The 24,210-nt window shown below is 45.4% G+C and overlaps 1 protein-coding gene across 1 annotated transcript in view; it reads right to left on the bottom strand.

Annotated features, from left to right (window-relative positions):
- Nucleotides 1–24,210, bottom strand: part of zfyve1 (zinc finger, FYVE domain containing 1) — a 130,134-nt gene that overhangs the window by 16,974 nt on the left and 88,950 nt on the right. Inside the window, exons 7-9 of the mRNA XM_080202911.1 lie at nt 17,550–17,667; nt 12,632–12,802; nt 6,063–6,243 (exon numbers count right to left, since the gene is read on the bottom strand). Coding sequence (XP_080059037.1) covers nt 6,063–6,243; nt 12,632–12,802; nt 17,550–17,667 — 470 coding nt within the window. The remainder of the gene's footprint in view (nt 1–6,062; nt 6,244–12,631; nt 12,803–17,549; nt 17,668–24,210) is intronic.

The raw sequence follows: 24,210 nt of genomic DNA, 5'->3' as shown, positions 1-24,210 counted from the left end.
CCCTGCTGCTGGGTGATGTTGTGCAGAGCGCAGCAAATGATGATGATGTATGAAGCATGCACAACGTCATACTGGAGGGTCCCGCCCCAGAGCAGTCCAAGCAGTGGAACTGCATCTTAAACAGGCCAATGTACTGCTCTGCAATGGACTGGGTGGCTGCATGGGCCTCATTGTAGTGGGTCTCCGCCTTGGTCTCAGGCCTCTGTACAGGCCTCATCAGCCATGACCTCAGCAGGTATCACCTAGTAGCCATCTCAAAAGCCTGGGCTGTTCTTCAAAGTAGCCCAGAGATGTCCGAATGACTGAGCACAAAGCTGTTGTGGACATTCCCTGCTTGGCGTGCGTCGACCTGCACGATCTTCATTTGATAGTCGCATACAATTTGGACGTTCAGGGAGTGAAACCCTTCCCTGTTCAAATTGCTGCGGTCTTGCATGTGGGGCCCACAAGGTGATCTGTGTCCCATCCACTGCTCCCTGGACATTGGGAATCCCAGCAATGGAAGCAAAGCCAAGAGCCCCTCCCCTGAGGTGCCAAATGTGCAAGCACCTCACAAAGTTGTTGCACCGTGGTCTTGGAGAGCCACAGCCGGCGATGGTACATCTTCTCCAAGGGTGCCTCGAATCAATTGCGGGGCCTACATCTCCTTGGTCTCGGCACCCTCTTGGGAGCCTGCTCACCCACCTCCTGGCCCTTAGTCACAACCCCTGCCCTTCCTTCCTGAGACACTGGTAGTGGCTGCTCCTGTGGTGGTCTCTCCACGCTTATCACAGCCTAAGCCACCTCCTCCTCTTCCCCTGCTGCCACCATAATGGCCAGCTCCAAATGGAGCAGATAAAGATCCATTGGCACAGTAGGGTTTGGAAAGAGCATAGAATAGTGGATTATTATCATTGGCTGCATAGACCCAGCACCATCCCACTTGTGGGTGCTGGCAATACACACATGGCGCCATGCGTGACCCAATTAGGATTGTGTGAGATTCCCATTGTGACAAATTATGCAGGTTGGTATGCAGCCATGGGCAGTGTCCACCCTTGAGCCATTGCTATGTGTGCAACTGCAGCATCTGTTACAGGCATATGTTGCTGGACCATGTCACAGAGCAGGCACGGACTGTAAATCAGCACCAGAAGTGTGCCAAGTGACAGCAGATTCCGTGCAGTCCATGTCTGAACCTCTGCATCCTGGCATGGAACAGCAGCTGCTTCATCTGGTTAGGCCTTAGTCAGCACATTGTGCACTCCTCCCCCACCCCGGGATACCAGCACTCAATCAAGTCCCTGACCACATCCCACAGTAAAACAATGCCACTTCAAGGTGCCCTGGAGACGAAGGGTAAGAATGGCTCCTTGATGGGTCCTCCCACACTGATCTACAGCGCTACCCTGGAGTGGAAGGGTAGCAGGACTCCTTGATGGGGCCTCCCACACTGAGCTACAGCGCTACCCTGGAGTGGAAGGGTAGCAGGACTCCTTGATGGGGCCTCCCGCACTGAGCACTATGAAAATAGAAGCCCCCCCAAGCCTCCCACTCCAGATATCACCGGTCCATGAGCCAGCACCTGAAGACAGCAGGAAGAAGCCCACCAGACATCTCCACGGCCTGCCTGCCACATCTCCCACATTCTGCTAGCAGCACTTACCTCCTCATGCCAGTTCAAGGCCGCCATGTCAGATTCAGATTTTTATATACCTACACTGATTCACGCCAAAGTGACATTACACCAAAGAGATGGGAGATGCTAACATGGGTGGATCCCGATAATGGCATGCTAAGGTATGGAAAGTAATGCACGCCGGTTTTCTGCAGTCCCAACGTTTTTCCAGTTGGATGTGTGCGGATCATAAACGCTCGGGGGGAACCTGCGAAATGGCCGACATGCACCTCTCCCTTCTGATCCGCCAGAAAATTTGCAGGTCGCGATGGGAGAATCTCTTCCTTTATTCTTAATAAAACAACTTTGCCAGTGTCTCCGCTGCAGAAAAATATTACTGTTTACAGAACTAAAATGATTTATCAGTAAGCTTTAACATATTCTGTTTTAGGTTCAATCTGAGCATGTAAGAAGTACTGCAGATTTGGAAAAAGGGTCTTGTGGTGAATATTAATGAAGAGATCCTGGGGGGATAGGGGCGTTTATCTGGAAGAATGCAATTTAAAATTCTGGTCTATGATAGAGCGAAAGAGATGCAACCAAAAATTTTATATAGGTTGCACATTACGCCAAATCTAAGATACAAGATGTCATATCCCCACTGTGCAAAAAAAGTAAATTTATAATAGGGGACCACACTTACTGGGCCTGATTTTACCATCTGTTTTTGCACCCGTTTTTGGGCATGAAAAATTGGTAAAGTCAGGCGTGAGGCGAGTAGCGCGATCTGCACTCACCTCTGCGCCAGTTCCCCCTTTATCAAGGCCCAAAAATGAACACGATTGGAACCGCACCCGAAACAAGTTGAATTAACGGGCTGCATGCACAACTTTACTGACATTTCCCCCTTTATCTGAATCGCGCAAAACAAACACACTCCATAAAAGTCCGAAAAAGTAAGGAGGAAAGTACATAGTGTCCGAAGGCGCTCTGCTACTCACGGATGCAGCCATTTTCTGTCTTGGGTTGGTGGCAGCTCTATGAGTACGTGAGGGGCTGTTGCTCTGCAAGGTCTCCGATGTCCGATTTGACGCACAGACCCGGTCTCAGCACTGACCTTGGGTCTTGTAGTGCTGCTGGATCCTAGCATACTCAACTCATTTCCAGCTGAAGGATGTGTACAAAGCTCTTGCAAATTGCACTGCTGCAGCCTCTCAACTTTGCAAGGATTGTGGGGAGCAAGTGGCTGAAGGAATTGGGTGCAGCTGGGATTGCAGGGAGCACGTGGCTAGGAGAATTGAGGGGACTGTGTTGTGGGGGACATGTGGCTGGGGAAACTGGGAGGTATGGGCAGTGACTATTGGTGTGTTAGGGGCAAGTAGCATTCTTTAACCTCTACATTCCTCTCCATTTCCATCCCCGTCTCCCCCCAAACCACCGCCCTTCAGAGTAATGAGATGAATTTTGCGATGCAACCAATTGATCTTGCTGTTCTTTTGGTTGCTACTCGAGCTGAGGAGGAAGAGCTGGAGGAAGAATTGCGGGTGCAGGATGCCCGGGCCTTACCACTTGCAGGAGTAGAGGAAGATGACCACCACAGATGGGAGGTGGCCGCCATTCACCCTGAGAGGGGGTGCAGAAGGAGGGAACAGAGACCCTGGCAGTTCTGTGCACAAGTGCCTCTAAAAGCAGACAGTGCAACACCTACGCAAACCTGTTGCAGGACCTGACACCTAGAGGCTGTGGCTGTCAAATTGATGGCTGATCTTAACTTTTACGCGACTGGCTCCTTCTGGACCTCTAGCAGAGATGTCCGTGGCATTTCCCAATCAGCTGTGCACGCCTGTGTCAAGCAGGTCACAGAAGCCCTGATGTACTGCCCGGGTTGGGCAGTCTATCAAATTTAACCTGGACCAGCCCCATCAGGGTTCACAGGCATTGCAGAGGTGCTTATCATACAAGGGGCTATCGACTGCACACACCTCACCCTCAAGGCTCCCCTACAGAATTTGTGGAGATTTATCAACAGAAAGGGGTTGTTCCACTCCCTGAATGTTCAACTAGTGTACAATCATAACATGAACATTATGCATGTCTGTGCAAGACATCCAGGTAGTGTGCATGACAGCTTCATTGTCAAGAGCTCGGACATCCCGGAGGCATCTGACAAGTCCAAGGGAGGAGTGGTGGATTAGTGCCTCAATAATTGGAGACAGGGGAGAAAGAGGGAGGGGTCACATATCCATCAGACTTGCCAATGTTATACTCCATCTGCTCGATCCTCGCCCACTCACTCAGCCTATCCAAATCTCTCTGCAGACTTCCCGCGTCCTCCACGCAATTTGCTTTCCCACTCATCTTTGTGTCATCAGCAAACTTTGTTACCCTACACTCAGTCCCCTCCTCCAGATCGTCTATGTATATGGTAAACAGTTGAGGCCCCAGTACCAATCCCTGCGTCACGCCACTAGTCACCAACTGCCAACCAGAAAAGCACCCATTTATTACAACTCTCTGCTTCCTGTTAGATAGCCAATCCTTAATTCACACTAACTTTACCCCAACTCTGTGTACCTTAATCTTCTGCAGCAACCTTTTGTGAGGCACTTTATCAAACACCCACATCCCCTCTGTCAACCGCATTCGTTACATCTTCATAAAAATCCAGTAAATTCATCAAACACGACTTTCCCTTCATGAATCCATGCTGCATCTGCTTGATCGAACCATTCTTTTCCAGGTGTCCTGCTATTTCTTCTTTAATGATGGATTCCAGCATTTTCCCAACTATGGATGTTAAGCTAACCGGCCTGTAGTTACCCACCTTTTGTCTACTTCCTTTCTTAAACAGCGGCGTAACATTAGCTGTTTTCCAATCAGCTGGCACTTCCCCAGAGTCCAGCGAATTTTGATAAATTACAACTAACGCATCTGCTATTACTTCTGCCATTTCTTTCAGTACCCTGGGATGCATTCCATCTGGGCCTGAATGGGAGGAGAGTGTATCTCTCTGCCTGAGATCAATGGAGAAAAGGGTGTTCCATTGCCACACTGCTTGAGATCAGTGAGGGAAGATGGGGGTCTGCTGCCAGTCTGCCTGATATCAGTGGGGGAGAGGGGCCCGCTATCAATCTGGATGGCAGGGGCAGGGGGCGGGAGTAATGTTGTGGGGGAGGGGCATTTTCTGTGGGAGCCAGAGGGAGGCATTATCCGGCCTGGGAAGGATGCGGCAGGGGAGCATTATTCTATCCTTTTTTTGTCTGCACATGTGCATTTCGAGGTGCCGATTGGAGCTGCAGGATTTCAGGCACATTAAGTCCCGTCCACAGGCATATGCAGTGCAATCCAGAATTGCTAATATTTTTGCAAGCAGAGTGCCTATGGGGGCACCTGTGAACGGTCTAAAGTTGGGCCTGAAACAGTCCCAGTTTCAAGTCCACCCAGCACTTCAAATCAACATGGTAAAACAGGGCCCACTGTATCTAGTCTTGTGTAAAAATAAAAAACTATTGGTCAGATATACTTAAAGAGCTGAAAGAAATATTTGATATGAGCTTGGGGATGGAGCCTGTGTTTTTGATTCTCAGGCTTCCAGATAAATGTATGATTAATGTAAACGAGAAAAGGTTGTACAATATTCTAACATTTGCAACGTGGAACATTATTTTCTGCTCCTGGATCAATGACAAGTCACCTTGTGTACAGATTTGGCACAAAATTATTATGAAGTGTATTCCAATGGAATTTCTAACTTGTATACTTCGATCTGAATCAGACTTGTTCCAAAAGATATGGGCCCTATCTTTTTTTTAAATGTACAGATTCCACAGTATCAGATTCACTTCCATAGGCTTTCTGTAGAACATGCAGTACAGTCTCTAAAGTATAACACATGCGAAGGTGTGTTCCCTTTCTCACTCTCTCTGTATTTTATTCTTTCTCTCTTCATCTTTTTGTTCATTTTTCTAAATTTTGTTTTTTTCTGTGTGGTGAGCTGTACTGTACCAGTTTTACAGGTGTGTTTTGTTTAAAAAAAATACTCAATATTTCCAAAAAAGCATATAGTATTCTAGAATTTATTGAGACGGAGAGTACAAGATAAAGGAGCTTGTGTAAAAGAGGTCTCTACAGGTGAGACAGTAGTAAAAAAGTCTATATCCAGCCAGCAACTGTCTCACCTAATTACTGTCAGTCATTTGCACCCAAAATCTCACTGCCAAGGTTAGCCGGGCCATAATCAAGTGCGAACAGCTTGCTGGTATTACTAGAAGTCTTGACTTTGTCTGAAATCAGCAGATATTTTAAATAAGGACAACTACAAGTTAGATTGATGATAGCACCCTTAACATAGTAAATGTCCATGGTGCTTCATCAGAGCTTTATCTAAAAAACTGCAAGATGGAGCAGGAATGCAATGTCGGCAGCTTTGTAAAGAGGTGGGAGATGGTGTACAGATTAGGATTACCTGTTCTGATTACTGCATCCTCATAGCATTCGTCACACACCCGAACAGGAGCTGAACCCCAACCACGTTCTGGAACAGGCTTGGATTTTGAAGAGCAATGGTCACAGAAACCTTCGCCACAGGCTCTACAGTGGTGCTTTGTTTCCTGATCTTCAAAGGGTTTATTGCACTTTTGACAGTTCTGTGAAACAAATGCAATACCCATTAAAATAATTTCTCACTATCAGATGGGCTTGCATTTGCCTTATACTACACAGTGCAACTCATTTTACAACATTTCAACTTTCTGACACACAGCAGACTGACCTTGTCCCTGGGAGACTGGAGTAGCTTTATATATTTCCTTCATTAAAAACAACCACGCAGAATTTAGAGGTTTGTACTTTGCTATAATTAGTGTTTGAAATAACAAAATACTCACTGAATAGGCAGGTAAAAGTATGATAAAAAAAGGACCAATTAGGACAACTGTCATGTTGCCTGGTACAGAGGAGGGTGTTAGCTATGAGGAGAGACTGAATAAACTGGGATTGCTCTCCTGGAAATACGGAGGCTGACAGGCGGCCTGATAGAAGTTTATAAAATTATAAGGGATATAGATTGGGTGAACAGTTGGAAGCTTTTTCCTGGAGCAGAAATGTGATTGATTTTAAAACCTGTACCTTGATTTGGTTTATTATTGTCACATGTGACAATACAGTGAAAAGTATTGTTTCTTGTGTACTGTGCAGACAAAGCATTCCGTTCATAGAGAAGGAAACGAGTGTGAGCAGAATGATGAATTATGAATGATGTAATCTTAATCAATAACTGTGTGAATAGAGATAACTCTGATACCTTGATTGGTATTTGCTAATTTTTGTAATCAAATTTAAAACTATAACTGCTCATGTATACCTAAATTCTGGGCTCTGGCTAGTTACTGACACCGACCTGTGACTTTCCAGAGTGATAGAACATAGAAAAACTACAGCACAAACAGGCCCTTCGGCCCACAAGTTACACTGAACAACTCTACCTACTAGGCTTACCTATAACCCTCAATCCTACTAAGTCCCATGTACTCATCCAGAAGTCTCTTAAAAGACCCTATCGAATCTGCCTCCGTCACCACCGACGGCAGCCAATTCCACGCACCCACCATCCTCTGAGTGAAAAATTTACCCCTGACATCTCCTCTGTACCTACTCCCCAGCACCCTAAACCTGTATCCTCATGTGGCAGCCATTTCAGCCCTGGGAAAAAGCCTCTGAGAATCCACCCGATCAATACCTCTCAACATCTTATACACCTCTATCAGGTCACCCCTCATCCTTCTCTCCAAGGGGAAAAGACTGAGCTCTCTCAATCTATCCTCATAAGGCATGCCACCCAATCCAGGCAACATCCTTGTAAATCTCCTCTGCACCCTTTCAACGGCTTCCACATCCTTCCTGTAATGGGGTGACCGGAACTGAACACAGTACTCCAAGTGGGGCCTTATACAGCTGCAGCATTATCTCCCGACTCCTAAACTCAATTCCTCAACTGATGAAAGCCAGTACACCATACGCCTTCTTAACCATATCCTCTACCTGCAAAGCCAATTTGAGAGTCCTATGAACCCAGGCCCCAAGATCCTTCTGATCTTCCACACTGCTAAGAGTCTTACCCTTAATATTATATTCCTTCATCCCATTTGACCTGCCAAAATGAACCACCACACACTTATCTGGGTTGAAGTCCATCTGCCACTTTTCCACCCAGTCTTGCATCCTATCTATGTCTCGCTGCAACTTCTGATATCCCTCCACGCTATCCACAACACCTCCAACCTTGGTGTCATTGACAAACGTACCAACCCATCCCTCCACTTCCTCATCCAGGTCATTTATAAAAATCACAAACAGCAAGGATCCTAGAACAGATCCCTGGGGCACTCCACTGGTGACTGACCTCCATACAGAAAAAGACCCATCTACAACCACTCTTTGCCTTCTGCGGGCAAGCCAGTTCTGGATCCACAAAGGAATGTCCCCTTGGATCCCATGCCCCCTCAATAAGCCTTGCATGGGGGACCTTAACAAATGCCTTGCTGAAGTCCATATAAACCACATCTACCGCTCTTCCTTCGTCAATGTGTTTAGTCACATCTTCAAAAAACTCAACCAGGCTCAAAAAGCATGATCTGCCTTTGACAAAGCTGTGCGGAATATTTTTGATCATATTATACTTCTCCAAATGTTCATAAATCCTGTCTCTCAGGATCTTCACCATCAACTCACTAACCATTGACATTAGATTCACCGGTTGATAATTTCCTGGGCTATCTCTACGCCCTTTCTTGAATAGAGGAACCACATCCGCAATCCTCCAGAATCTCTCCCATCTCCATCGATGACGCAAAGATCATTGCCAGAGGCTCTGCAATCTCTTCCCTTGCCTCCCACATTAACCTGGAGTACATTCTATCCAGTCCCAGCAACTTATCTAACTTGATGCTTTTCAAAAGCTCCAACACATTCTCTTTCTCTATGTTTCACACAGAGGGTCGTGGGGGTATGGAATGCACTGCCAAGTAAGGTGGTGGAGGCAGGCACGCTGGACTTGTTTAAGGTTTACTTGGATAGACACATGAGCAAAACAGGGATGGAGGGTTATAGGAGACTGTTTTAAATAAGGATCAGAGCCTCGGGACGTTCCTGGAAATCTGCTGTTACATGTGTTGACGTTTTGTCTCTATTACTCTGCAGGTACGTCGGTCCACCTTGTTGTCTAACGAGGGGCATGCACACGGTGGGTCGTGCGTGGGCTGCTCTTGGATGTTTCGAGAGTAGCCTAGTACCTCGTGTCGTTTGTGTATGCTTAAAACTGGATCAGCAGATGGGCATCACAACAGCTCAGTGACTATCACTGTTAGCCGTGCAGATACATGGATTTGGGCCAGTGTCTGTGGGAGTTTGCGCATTCTCCCTGTGGATGCATGGGTTTCCTCCCACACCCCAAAGATGTGCTCTTAGGCTGATTGGTGTAACAAATTGTCCCTAAATTATTCTCCCTTTAATCTGGTTTCTAATGGGGGTACCATAAGCATAGACATGGGTCAAGGGTGGAGGAGGAAAAACACATTGTTAAGATGGCGGCGCGGACTCGTTGGGCCAAAGGGCCTGTTTCCCGTGCTGCGTTGTTCTTTGTCCACGTACTCAAACTTTTCAGTCCATCGTAAGCCTGCACTACAACCACCAAGATCTTTTTCCAACGTGAATACTGAAGTAAAGTATTCATTGAGCACCTTTGGTATTTCTACCGGTTCTGTACAAACTTTCCCATCATTACATTTTATAGGTCCTATTCCTTTACATCTCATCCTTTTGCTCTTCACATACTTGTAGAACGCCTTAGTGTTTTCCTTAATCTTACTTGCCAAGGCCTTCTCATGACCCCTTCTGGCTCTCCTAATTTCCTTCCTAAATTCCTTCCTACAAGTTGTATACTCCTCTAGATCTTTTCTTTTCTGTACACTTTTCTTTTCTTTTTGACTAGATTCATTACAACTTTTGTGCACCACAGTTCCTGTAACGTACCAAAACTTCCCTGTCTCATCACAACGTTGTCATGCAGAACTCCACTCAAACATTCCTTGAAAATCTGCCACATTACTTCTATACATTTCCCCGAGAATCCCTCCTTCCAAATTGTGCCTCTAATTCCCTGCCTGATGGCTTCATAATTCCCCTTACTCCAGATAAACACTTTCCTATCTTGCCTGATCCTATCTCTCTCCAATGCTAGTGTAAAGGAGTTATGATCACTATCTCCAAAATGCTCTCCCAACGAGAGATCTGACACCTGTCCAGGTTCATTACCCAATACCAAATCAAATACAGCCTCTCCTCTTATAGGCTTATCAACATACTGTATCAAAAACTCCCCAGAACACACCTAACCAACTCCTCCCCATCCAAACCCCTTAACCTAGGGAGGTTCCAATTGATGTTTGGGAAATTAAAATCTCCCATCATGACAACTCTTATTATTACATCTCTCCAGGATCTGTTTCCCGATCTGCTCCTCAACATTCCTGTTACTATTGGGCGGCCTATAGAAAACACCCGGTAAAGTTATTGACCCTTTCCTGTTCCGAACCTCCACCCACAGAGACTCTGTAGACAATCCCTCCACGGCGTCCACCTTCTCTACAGTCGTGACACTATCCCTGATCAACAGTGTCACTCCCCTACCTCTTTTACCTCCCTCCCTGTCCCTCCTGAAATATTTGAAACCTGGCACTTGAAGTATCCAGTCCTGTCCCTGAGTCATCCAAGTCTCTATAGTGGCCACCACATCACATCTCCAAGCAGCAATCCATGCTCTAAGCTCATCCACTTTGTTCACAACACTCCTAGCGTTAAAATAGACACATCTCAAACCTTCGGCCTGAGCATTTCCCTTCTCCATCACTTGCCTATCCTCCCTCTTACACTGTTGACAATCTCTCTCTTTTAGCAATCTCTCTCCCAGTCACTTCATTTCAATTCCCTCCCCTTGCTACCTTGATTAAAACAGCTGTTTAAGAGAACACCATGACTTGGTCTGTTAAGCATGTGTGTAAGGAGCTATATTGCAGTGAGGTCACTCACATAGGGATGAGTGAGCATCTCAGACAATATATAAGAGCATAACAACTAGAAGCAGGAGTAGGCCATCTGGCCCCTCAAGACTGCTCCACCATTCAATAAGATCATGGCTGATTCTTTTGTGGACTCAGCTCTACTTACCCACCCATTCACTTAACTCCTTTACTGTTCAAAAATTTATCTATCCTTGTCTCAAAAACATTCAATGAGATAGCCTCAACTGCTTCACTGGGCAGGGAATTCCACAGATTCACAACTCTTTGTGTGAAGAAGTTCCTCCTCAACTGAGTCCTAGATCTGCTCCCCCTTATTTTGAGGCCATGCCTCCTAGTTCTGGTTTCACCTGCCAGCGGAAACAACTCCCCCGCTTCCATCGTATCTATACCCTTCATAATCTTATATGCTTTCATGAGATCTCCCCTCACTCTTCTGAATTCCAATGAGAATAGCCCCAGTCCATTCAGTCTCTCTTCATAAGCCAACCTTCTCAACTCTAGAATCAAACCGTGAATCTCCTTTGTACCCCACCTCCTCCCGTGCCAGTATATCCTTTCTCAAATAAGGAGACCAAAACTGTACACAGTTTTGTGGTCGCACCAGCATCTTACACAGTTGCAACATAACCTCCTTATTTTTAAATTCCATCTCTCCTTGTTACTGAGCGAGAGAAGAATTCCTAACCAAACAAATCGTGCTTCAATCATCAAACTAATTCCAAAATAATGTTCCTGTACCAGAATTTGGCTTGAACAAAATGATAACCTTAATAGAATAGGTGCACCGTGATTTTAATTTACCTTCGAGGGATATCATAATAGCACTCAAATTCATAACTACACTGGAGCGAAACATGGCTGACGTGAAGCTGAAGAGTAAGAGGCACCAGTTTGCACATTGGTCTCTCCTCACACCCATCAAGCATGTTCTGTGTCAGGAGATGGTCATATTAGTCTCCCATTGGTCAGATAGATTCTGACATGAACCAAATCTTTAAGGAGACGCCATGCAAACAAGAAACTGTCCCTTGATGGGCAGAACAAAAGGTAACAAGTTCAATTCTGCCACTCAGGGAGCCCTTCGGGATCAGAGAGTGTGCTACTGGCAAAAACACACAACTGCTTCATCTTTCCATGCGCCAGCATTGTTTTGAATTCAAAGGGAAGGGTACAGCAACAGTAGAGTCACCTGTCCAAGTAGGCTAGTTGAATGGGCAGACAAGTGGCAGATGGAATTTAACACAAAGAAGTGTGAGATAAACAGAGGCAATGTAGACGAAAGAGTGTGCAGGACAGAGGGATCTGGTGGTGCATGTGCATGAATCACTGAAGGTGGCAGAATATATTAGAATGCGTATGAGATCTTGGGCTTCATAAATAGAGGCACTGAATATAAACGCAGGGAAGATATGATGAACCTATATGAAGTTCAAGTATTGCGTCTAGCTCTGGTCACTGCAACTTAGAAGAATGCATCGGTCCTTAAGAAGTGTAGAGGAGATTTATCAAAATTATTCCAGTATTGGGGGATTTTAGCCACAGGGTTATATTGGAGAAGTTGGCGATTATCTTCTTCGAGTAAAGGAGATTGTGGGGAGATTTAATGGAGGTGTACAAGATTATGACAGGTTTGAATCAGGTAGACAAGGAGAAACTGTATCCATTAGCTGATGGTACAAGGAATAGGTCTTGCTGAAATGCAGGGAGATGTGAGGAAGAACTTCTTTACGCAGCAAGTGGAACTCACTCTCATGAGGGTGTCTGAAGCAGAGATGACAGATGGGATAGCTCCATAGAGAGATAGCAAAGACTCTGAAACAAATGGCCTACTTCCGTGCCATAACTGATGACTTGAGAAGGGAAAAATAAAGCTGTTATCTGTCCATGTGGCAGGAATGTTGTGTAACAGAAGAGAAGGGTAGAGCTGCAATAGAAAATCCCAAGAGATAACACTTACAATAATCTGAGAATTGGGTCTCCAATAGGCAGGTGCAATCTGATCTGTTAGCCAGGCTGTCACAGCTTTGGTTGGTTTTGCGCCAAATTCTGAAACTGACTGTGCCATCAAATTCATGCCATCCAGCAATCGTTGCGCAGCATTGTTATTGTCCTTCAGAAACCCATCACTCTGAAAAAGAGAGAAGTGCCATTTTGCGTAACACTATTTATTAAAAATTACAAGTAATGACAGGACAGGTTTGTGCTTGCGATCCTCTGTCAGTTACTAGATAACCTGCGCTATTTGAAGATATTGCCAGCAGCAAACAAACAAAGAAAATTTCAGCACAAGAACAGGCCCTTCAGCCCTCTTAAGCCTGCAATGACCATGCTGCCTGACTGAACTAAAACTCCCTACCCTTCTGGGGACCCTCTATTCTCATCCTATTCATGTATTTGTCAAGTAAGTAGTCTCACAACACCAGGTGAAAGTCCAGCAGGTTGGACTTTAATCTGGTGTTGTGAGACTAAGTATTGTGCCTACCCCAGTCCAACGCTGGCAGTTCCACATCATGTATTTGTCAAGACACCCCTTAAAAGTCACTATCATATCTGCTTCCATTACCACCTAATGACGGGGCAACGCTCTGAAAGTTCATGCTGCCAAACAAACCTGTTGCAATTGAATCTGGTGTTGTGAGACTACTTACTGTGCCTACCACCAGTCCAACACCTGCAACTCCACATCATCACTATCACCCTTGGCAGCGAGTTCCAGGCACTCACCACCCTCTACTTAAAAAATCTGCCTCATACATCTCTTTTAAACCTTGCCCCTCGCATCTTAAACCTGTGCCCCCTAATAATTGACTCTTACACTCTGGGAAAAAGCTTCTATCTATCCACTCTGTCCATGCCTCTCACAACCTTGTTTAACCTGACTTCTATCAGGTCGCTCCTCAACCTTCGTCATTCCAGTGAGAACAAACAAAGTTTCTCCAACCTCTCCTCATAGCTCTCCATAACAGGCAATATCCTGGTAAATCTTTTCTGTACTCTCTCCAAAGCCTCCACATTTTTTTAGTAGTGTGACAACCAAGTGCAACCTAACTAAGGTTCTATAAAGCTGCAACATGACTTGTCAATTTTCAAACTCAATGCCCTGGCCGATGAAGTCAAGCATGCTGCACTCCTTTTCCACCTGTGTTGCCATTTACAATGACCTATGTACCTGTACACCCAGATCCCTCTGCTGATCAATACTGTTAAGGGTTCTGCCATTTACTATATATTTCCTATCTGTATTCCAAAATACATTACCTCACATTTGTCCAGATTAATCTCCATTTGCCATCTCTCCACCCAAGTCTCCAACCGATCTATATCCTGCTGCATCCTCTGACGGTCCTCATCACTACGCACAATTCCACCAACCTTTATGTCGTCTGCAAACTTACTAATCAAATCAGTTACATTTTCCTCTAAATCATTTACATATATTACAAACAGCAAAGGTCCCAATACTGATCTGTGAGGAACACACTTGTCACAGCCCTCTGTTCAGAAACGCATCCTTCCACTGCCACCCTCTGTCTTCTAAGACCGAGGCAGTTCTGTATCCATCTTGCCAGCTCACCTCTGATCCTGTGCGACTACACCTTCTGTACCAGTCTGTCCACGAGGGACCATGTCAAAGAAATCCACGTAGAGAACGTCCACTGCCCTACCCTCATCAATCACCTTCGTCACTTCCTCGAAAAGCTCAATCAAGCTTGTGAAACACGACCTCCCCTTCGCAAAATCATGCTGCCTCTTAACACGTCTACTTATTTCCAAATGGGAGTAAATCCTGTCTTGAAGGACTCTCTCCAATAATTTTCCTACCTACGTAAGGCTCACTGGCCTGTAATTACCTGGATTATCCTTGCTACCCATTTCAAACAATATTGGCTCACTGGCTACTCTCCAATCTTCTGGGACCTCCTCTGTAGCCAGCCAGGATACAAAGGTTTCTCTCAAGACCCCAGCAATTCCTCCCTTGCATCTCTCAGTATTTTGACGTATATCCCATCAGGCCCTGGCGACTTGTCTACCTTAAATGTTTCTCAAGAACCCCAATACCACCCCCATTTTCATATCAACATGACCCAAAATATCTACACACCCTTCCCCACACTCATCATCCACCAAGTTGTTCATTTTGGTGAATACTGATGCAAAGTTCTCATCTACTACCTCGCCCATTTCCTCTGGCTCCATGTATAGATTCCCTTCCCTGTCCTTGAGTGGGCCAACTGTCTCCCTGGCTACCCTCTTGCCCTTTATATATGTATAAAAAGCCTTGGGATTTTCCTTAATCCTGCTGGCCAATGACTTTGTGTGATCCCTTTTAGCCCTCTTTACTCTTTGGTGAAGTTTCTTTTTACTTTCTTTGTATTATGCACTTGCTTTGTGTGTTCCTAGCCTCCTACACTTGACAAATGCTTCCTTTTTCTCTTTAACTAGGCTCTCAATATCTCTCGTTATCCAAGGTTTCTGAAGCTTGCCATACCTATCCTTCATTCTTTCAGGAATGTGCTAGTTCCGAATTCCTAAGTCAGTATTCAGTAGCAGTTAGTGTCCACTCCCAACTCCAAAATAAGAGTAAAGTTACAGCTAATTAGCCAGATTGCTTTTTCTCTCTTCGATCATAGAATCCATACAGTGCAGAATGAGGCCATTTGGCCCACTGAGTCTGCACCAGCCACAATTCCATCCAGGCCCTATTCCCATAACTCCATGTATGGGGATATCTTACATATTCTGATAGTATGGGGCAATTTACGATGGCCAAACAACCTAACCTGCACAATGAGGACAGAGAGACAAATCAGTCACTTACTTAATTAAATACCTTGGACCCGATTTTACTATCATGTTGCGAAAACCTGGTAAAGTTGGGCGTGAGGCAAGTAGCACAATCTGCGCTCACTTCCGTGTTGCTTCCCCTTTACCAAGGCCTGAAAATGGCCACAATTCGGACAGCACCCGAAACAAGCACGATGACCACTTAAATGCACTGATCAGTGAGGGGGAAGGGGGGCAATTCCGCTGCCACTCTGCCTGTGATCAGTGAGGGGGAAGGGGGGGCAATTCCGCTGCCACTCTGCCTGTGATCAGTGAGGGGGAAGGGGGGAAGTCTGCTGCCACTCTACTTCTAATCAGTGAGGGGGAGGGAGGGAGGGAGGGGCCTGTGATCGGTCTGGGCCACAGTGCAGGTGGGGGAATAAGGGGGGGGCCAGTAATGTTGTGGGGGTGGGACAATGTCAGTGGGGCCCGGGGGAAGCATTATCCAGCCTGGGAGCAGTGTGGCAGGGGAGCCATATTCTATCCCTTTGATCCCATTGATGATCTGGAGGAGGGGGCTGAGTGTAGGGTGACGAAATTTGCTGATGACACGAAGATGAGTGGAAAAGCAAATTGTGTGGAGGGTGTGGAAAATCTGCAGAGAGATCTAGATAGGCTGAGCGAGTGGGCGAGGACCTGGCAGATGGAGTATAATGTTGGCAAGTGTGAGGTTATCCACTTTGGTAAAAATAATAGGAGGAATTATTATTTAAAAGGCGAAAAGCTGCAGCATGCTACGGTGCAGAGGGACCTGGGGGTCCTTGTGCACGAATCGCAAAAACCCAGTCTGCAGGTGCAGCAGGTGATCAAGGAGGCGAATGGAATGTTGGCCTTTATAGTGAGGGGGATAGAATATAAAAGCAGGGAGGTCTTGCTGCAACTGTACAGGTGAGGCCGCAGCTGGAGTACTGTGTGCAATTTTGGTCGCCGCACTTGCGGAAGGATATATTGGCCTTGGAGGGAGTGCAGAGAAGGTTCACTAGGCTGATAACGGAGATGAGGGGGTTAGCCTATGAAGAGAGACTGAATAGACTGGGTCTGTACTCGTTGGAGTTTAGAAGGCTGAGGGGGGATCTTATAGAGACATATAAGATAATGAAGTGGATGGATAGGGTAGAGGTAGAGAGATTCTTCCCGCTTAGAAAGGATAGCAGGACTTCCAAAGGTTCTCCCAGAACCTCTGTAAAGGTTCAGGTTCTGAGGTAAGAGTCATAGACTTCCAGTAGTTCTTGTGTACTTACCTGAAGTACACAAACCCCCATCCCTCTGACCCCCTGACCCGCCCAACCCCCCATCCCTCTGACCCCCCATTTCTCCGACCCCACCACCCCCCCCAAACACTCTAACCCTCTCCCTCTGACCCCACCACCCTCCCCAAACCCTCTCCCTCTGACCCCACCACCCTCCCCAAACCCCCTCCCTCCAACCCCCCAAACCCCCGGCCCACTCCCACCGACATCCCCCGACCCCCCAACCCAAACACCCAACCCAACCCCCTGAACCCCAACCTTCCTCCAACCTCCCTCAACCCCCTCCCCTCCAACCCCCCCACTCCCCACCCTCCAACCCCCCAAACCCATCCCCAACCCCCCACCCCACCTCCCCTCCCTCCAACCCTCCCAACAAACCCCCCCAACCCCTCCCTCCCTCCAACCCCCCCCACTCCCTCCCCCCCAAACCCCCCCCACTCCCTCCCCCCCAAACCCCCCCCACTCCCTCCCCCCCAAACCCCCCCCACTCCCTCCCCCCCAAACCCCCCCCACTCCCTCCCCCCCAAACCCCCCCCACTCCCTCCCCCCCAAACCCCCCCCACTCCCTCCCCCCCAACCCCCCCCCACTCCCTCCCTCCAACCCCCCCCAACTCCCTCCCTCCAACCCCCCCCAACTCCCTCTCTCCAACCCACCCCTCCCATCCCCCTCCCCACCGGCCCCCCCCCCCAGCTTGGAAGTCTGCTCCTATGTTTCTACTGTTGTTCTGCCAATAAAATATGGAAAACAAACAGGTATAAACACCTAATATCTACATGAGAAATGTGATTTTCATTACTCACTCCAAGCCAAACGTGTTCAATTTCTGTTCTCACCACAGTGTCCACTGGATCCTGGTTTCCAAACCAATATTGCCGACTACGATAAATTATTCCACAATTTGGGCACTCAATCACATACCTGCAAGATGCAACAGGTTTTTAAACCAATAATTCTTTAAACCAATTCAATACATTAAAAATGTGCATCCTATCCCTCTTGTAGCACATCAATTCTGGAAGTGTAATTTGGGAATTAATGAGCTGCCGGTATACCTCAGCAATATCAGGTTTGATACTTTAATCCCATTAATACCCATGCATTGGACAAAATAATACAGATTTAAAACAATCGCTTAAAATATTGCTCATCTCTTACATGGTAGATGCATTTGTTTGTTCCAGCGTTGACACATAATGTTTGGGATGATAAATGATAGTTTATGTCTTGAAGTGTTATAGAGTCACGCATTGCAGAAAGCACTCTTCGGTCCATCAAGTCTTCATTGACAATATCTACCACTAAAGGCGCACTCATCCTATTTTACTGTACTTGCCCCATATCCTTGAATATTATGATATTTCAAGTAGTCATTCAAATATTTTTTAAAAGGTTGTAAGGTTTCTGACCTTGGTACCTTCCCAGGCAGTGCATTCCAGACTCCCACAACTGTGTGTGAAAAAGTTTTCCTCAAATCCTTTCTTAATGTCACACCCCCTACCCTAAAACTATGCTCCTTCATGATTGCCCCCTCAGCCAATGGGAACAGCCACTCCTTATTCATCCTTTCCATAACCTCACAATCTTATACACTTCAATCATATCCCCCCTTAGCCTTCACTGCTCTAAAGAAAACAATCCAAGCCTATCTAGTCTCTCCTATAGCTCAAATGCTCCATCCCAGGCAACATCCTGGTGAACCTCCTTTGTTCCCCTTCTGGTGCTATCACATCCTTCTTATAGTGAGGTGACCAGAATTGCACACAGTTGTGTATACAGTTACACACAATACTTGGATATCATTCCAGAGACTGAGGAAGAGCTACACAAGTTATAGTTCTGGTAAAAAAAAATCAAAGCATCAATGGCCCTATCTGAGAATTTGGCGATCCCTCCCACAACTGGACCTGCAACTCAGTCACTGTTGTTGCTGGAACTCAAATTTGAACCACTTGAGGCATTCAGGAAGTCATCTGGTTCTCTTACAGAATAGGTACTGCAGCACAAAAAAAGAAATGAAGTAGACTCTATGGGTCATTTTCTCTCAAACACCAAATTGTCTCAACAATTCATAGATACGTAGAAAATTGGAGCAGTGGTAGGCCATTCAGCTCTTCAAGCCTACTCTGCCATTCAATCTGGGCATAGCTGATCCTCCATGCCATTCTCCTGCCGTCTCCTCATCTCAATCCGAAATGGCCTACCCCATATCCACTTCCCCCAGTCAGAGGAAACAACATTCCTGCATCCTGTCAGAATTTTATATCTTTCAATGCAATCCCCTCTCATTCTTCTAAATTCCACTGAATACAGGCCCAGTCAACCCAACTTCTCATATGATAATTCTGCCATCCAGGGATCAGTTTGGTGAACCTTTGCTGCACTCCTTCTACCGCAAATATATCCTTTCTTAGACTAGGAGGTCGAAACTGCACACTATACTTACTCCAGGTGTGATTTCACCAAAGCATGGTACAGTTGCAATAAGCCTTGCTCCTATACTTAAGTCCTTTTGCAATAAAGGTCAAGACATCATTTGCCTTCCTAACTGCTCGCTGTACCTGCATGTTTGCTTTCAATGACTGGTGTACAAGGAGACTGGGGTCCCTTTGTATGTCAACATTTCCCAACTTATCACCACTGAAACAATAGTCTTGTCATCCTGTTTCTCCATCTGCGTGGGTAACTTCATAAGTTGTATCGTCAATAAACTTGGAAATATTACATTTGGTTTCCTCATCCAAATCATCGAACTATATTGTGAATAATCTCTGCAGAATCCTGCAGTCACCAGCTGCAACTTGGCCCATTTATTCTGAATCTCTCTTTCAAGCCTGCTAACCAATTCTCAATCTATGCCAATGTATTACCCTCAGTCCCACATAGTTTGATGTTACACATGAATCTCTTATGTGGAACTTTACAAGTTTTCTGAAAATCTAAATAAACCACCACCACCAATCATCCTTATCTATTCGACTAATTTTGCCCTCAAAAAACTCCGAAGAACAAAACAGCACGGGAAATAGGCCTTTTGGCCCTCCAAGCCTGCGCCGCTCATTTGTCCAACTAGACCATTCTTTTGTATCCCTCCATTCCCAGTCTGCTCACGTGACTATTCAGATAAGTCTTAAACGATCCCAGCGTGTCCGCCTCCACCACCCTGCTTGGCACTGCATTCCAGGTCCCCACCACCCTCTGTGTAAAATACGTCCCTCTGATATCTGAGTTAAACCTCGCCCCCCTCACCTTGAATCTGTGACCCCTCCAGTAGGTTTGTCAAACATGATTTCTCTTTTATAAGACTTTGGCTAATCCCATTGATATTTTCTAAGTGTCCTGTTATCATATCCTTTATAACAGACTCGAGCATTTCCCTCTGCTGATGTTGGGCTAACTGGTCTGTAATTCCGTTTTCTCCTCCCTCCTTTCTTAAGCAGAAGGGTTACATTTGTCACCCTCCAGTCAGCTGAGACTGCTCCAAAATCTACTGAATTTTAGAAGATGACAACCAATGCATCCACTATTTCCACGGTATTCTATTGTAGTGGCCTGGAATGTAGATTATCAGGCTTTGGGATTTATCGGCTTTCAGTCCCATGAATTTCTCCAGCAGTTTTTTTTTGTAATACTAATTTCCTTTAATTCCTCCTTCTCACTAGACCCTTGGTTCCTTAGCATTTCTGGGAAATTATTCCTCTGTGAAATATAGTTGTTTTTATTGCTCTACCATTTCCTTGTTCTCCATTATAAATTCTCCTGTTTCGGACTAGACATACGTCTTTTTCTTTTTACATACTTGCAGAAGCTTTCATAGTCCTTTTTTTTGTTGCTTGCAAATTTACTCTTGTATTCTAATTTTCCCCTTTTAATCAATATCTAGGTCCCCTTTGTTGAATTCTGAACTGTTCCATTTCTCAAGACTTGCTACTTTTTCTAGCATCTTTATATGACTACACTTTGGATCCAATACTATCCTTACTTTCTTCGTTAATCACAGTTGAGCTGCTTTTCTTTGTGTTTTTGTGGACTGTATAACTAATACAATGCAAATATTTGTTCCTTAAATCTTACCCATTGCATATCCAATGATGTCTTTATGAAGTTCTCCAATTTATTGTAGCTAACACCCTCCATACTTCATAGCTTTGCAGTTTCCATTGTTTGGATTTAGGATCCTAGTTTCAGATTGGACTTCTTCACTTTCTACCCTAATGAAGAAGTTTATCATGTAATGGTCACTGTTCCCGAAAAGACCGCGCACAACAAGTTCATTAAATAACCCCTCACATTGCACAATACCAAATCGAGGCTAGCATGTTACCTAATTGTTACCCTTGGCATACTAGTCCTAAAAAAAACTCAGACATAATCCAGGAATTCATTTTCCAAAACATTTTTGCTACTTTGGTATGACCAATCTATATATAGATGACATGATAGCACCATTGTTACAAGCATCTCTAATTTCCAGTTAATGCCATCCCCTATGTTACCATTACTGTTTGGAGGCCTACAGACAACTCCCAGTAATACTTCATGCTCCTTGTTATTTCCTCATTCCACTCAGACTGATTTTATGAACCAATGTCCTCTCTCACTATTGCACTGATTTCATCCTTAACCAACAACACCATCCCACCTCCTTTACCTTTCTATTTGTCCTTCCTAAACATTCAGTACCCATTCAGTTCTTAGCCTTGGTCATCGTGCATAATCCATAGTTACAATCATATTTGTATCAATTTGCAGTTAAATCATCTATCTATTGCAAATGCACCATGAATTCAGATAATGCCTTTAGACTTGAATTTTTAGTATTTTGACAGTCTTTAGTACTATAGCCCTATTTGCTGCTGGCCTTCTTTCTTCTGCCTCCCCCTTTTCTGTCAATCATCATTGCTCTCCCATTCTTTTTCTACCGTGCAGTTGAGCCATTCATGGTACCATGGACTTGGCTCTTGCTACATTCTGCTGAGAAATCACCACACCACATCCCCCACCCCCAACAATATGCAAAATGGAAAATCTGTTACAGAGGGAGCAGGAACCAGGGGTTTCCTGGAGACCCTCCTGAGCACATGGTCGCCAATAACAATGAAGTGCCCCTGACAAGACGAACATTCCACATGGCTGAGCTGTCCTGCCATGACTTAAATAAAATTAAAAGGAGTAATTTAAGTGTAACATTAAGGACAGTAGAAATATTCATCCGATCTTAACTACCAAGAGCATTGCTCTCCCTTGGTTTTCCTGTGTTGTTGCTCATTGTTGTTTTGAAGTCTCACCTCTTTACTGAAGTGTCACCCCTCTCTCCGAGCTCTTTATTGAAATCTCACCTCTTTGCCCGTTCTTTGTTAAAATTGTGTTCTCTTTCTTCACACTCAATATTGAAGTCTTAACTCGCACTTTATTGAAGTCACAGCCCTCTCGCTCTGTGTTCTTTATTGAAGGCTCACCTCTCTTGCTCCGCACTCATTATGAAAGTCTTGCCTTCCTCTCCGTTCTTTATTGAAGCCTCACTTCTCTCCCTTCGAGCTCTTTGTTCAAGTCTCACATCTCTCTCCATGCTCTTTATTCAAGTCTCAGCTCCCTCCCCACTCTTTACTACTATTTGCCTAGGGATGGGCATTAAATGTTGGTCAGCCAGCGAGACCCATGTCCCACAAGTGAATCATTTTTTTTTAATTGAAGTTCAGTGAGATGTTGCTGACGTCAACTTTAAATTGGTACTGAAATTGTAACTCATTCATGGTCAGGATTTCACACGTATTTGGTAACATTTCAATGTTGTTTTCCTCCACAAAGCAAATTCAGAATGTCAGGATTTTTATCATTGACTGAATTTTGATTTGGACATTGAAGGTGGTTGCTCTCAGCCCTTGAAGTCCAAGGTGTAGTTCATTCAGGTGAGAGAGTATATCTAATTAGGAGCTGAGCCATAAGAGGCAGGCCATGTTACGCAGACAGTGTGTGTGTAGAAATTAGTAGACTATAAAGAATTACAAAAAGAAGAAAAATTGGGTCCTGATGGACTTCAACCTAGGATCTTCGAGGTCGTGTGTAATGAGATAGTTGATGCACTGGTTTTAATTTGCCAAAACTCCACAGTTTTGAGGAAGGTCCCATTAGATTGGAAGAGAGCAAATCATAGAATCCTAGAATCCCTACAGTGAAGAAGAGGCAATTCAGCCCATCGAGTTTGCACTGATTCTCTGATAGAGTATCTTACTCAGGCCTTCTCCCCTGCCCTAAACCCACACATTTTCCTTATCAAATCCATTTAACCTATCTAGATCCTTCTGCAGACTCTCCACACCCTCCGCGCAATTTGCCGTTCCATCAATCTTGGTGTCATCAGCAAATTTCGACACCATACACTCAGTTCCCTCCTCCAGATCATCTATATAAATGGTAAATAGCTGAGGCCCCAGCACCGACCCCTGGGGCACTCCACTAGTCACCAACCGCCAATCCGAATAGCACCCATTGACCCCCACTCTCTGCCTCCTATTTGACAACCAGTCCTCTATCCACGCTAACACCCTACCCCCAACTCCATGTCCCCTGACCTTCTGCAATAACTTCTTGTGAGGTACCTTGTCAAACGCCTTCTGAAAATCAAGACCACATCCACCGGCTCTCCTCTATCCACCGCCCTAGACACATCCTCATAGAACTCCAGTAAATTTGTCAGACACGACTTCCCCTTAACGAAACCGTGCTGCGTCTGCTCTATCAAGCAATTCCCCTCAAGATGCCTCGCTATTTCCTCCTTGATGACGGATTCTAACATTTTACCTACAACAGACGTTAAACTAACCGGCCTATAATTCCCCGCCTTTTGCCTGGCACCCTTCTTAAACAACGGCGTAACATTAGCCGTTTTCCAATCTTCCGGCACTTCCCCGGAATCCAGCGACGTCTAGAAAATAATCACCAAGGCATCCACTATCACCTCCGCCATTTCTTTCAGAACCCTCAGATGCATTCCATCCAGTCCTGGGGACTTGTCCACAATCAGCCCCTCCAGTCTGTCGAGCACCGCCTCTCTAGTAACAGTAATGTCATTGAGACCCTCCAGTCCTACCACCTTTCCATCTCTAACACCCGGCAAATTATTCACGTCCTCCTCCGTGAAGACCGAAACAAAAAAGTTATTCAAGACCTCAGCCATTTCCCCATCCCCTACCACTAAGTCCCCCTTCTCATCCTCTAAGGGTCCAACGTTCACCCTAGCCAGCCTCTTCCTTTTTATATACTTATAAAAACTCTTGCTATCCTTTTTTATATTAAGCGCTAGCCCAGCTTCATAGTTTCTCCTACCCTTCTTTATCAATTTCTTTGTCAATCTTTGTTGACATTTAAACCTCTCCCAAGCCTCTTCTCGCCCACTACTCTTAGCTACTCTAAACGCCTCCGCTTTTAATTTAACACTTTCCTTCACCTCCTTCGTTATCCACG

This window comes from Carcharhinus amblyrhynchos, chromosome 14 (genome assembly GCF_965287045.1).
Source record: "Carcharhinus amblyrhynchos chromosome 14, sCarAmb.v2.hapA, whole genome shotgun sequence".
In the NCBI taxonomy this organism is placed as follows: domain Eukaryota; kingdom Metazoa; phylum Chordata; class Chondrichthyes; order Carcharhiniformes; family Carcharhinidae; genus Carcharhinus; species Carcharhinus amblyrhynchos.
The sequence above is the reverse complement of the archived record's forward strand: the minus strand, read 5'-3'. Positions and strand labels throughout refer to the sequence as shown.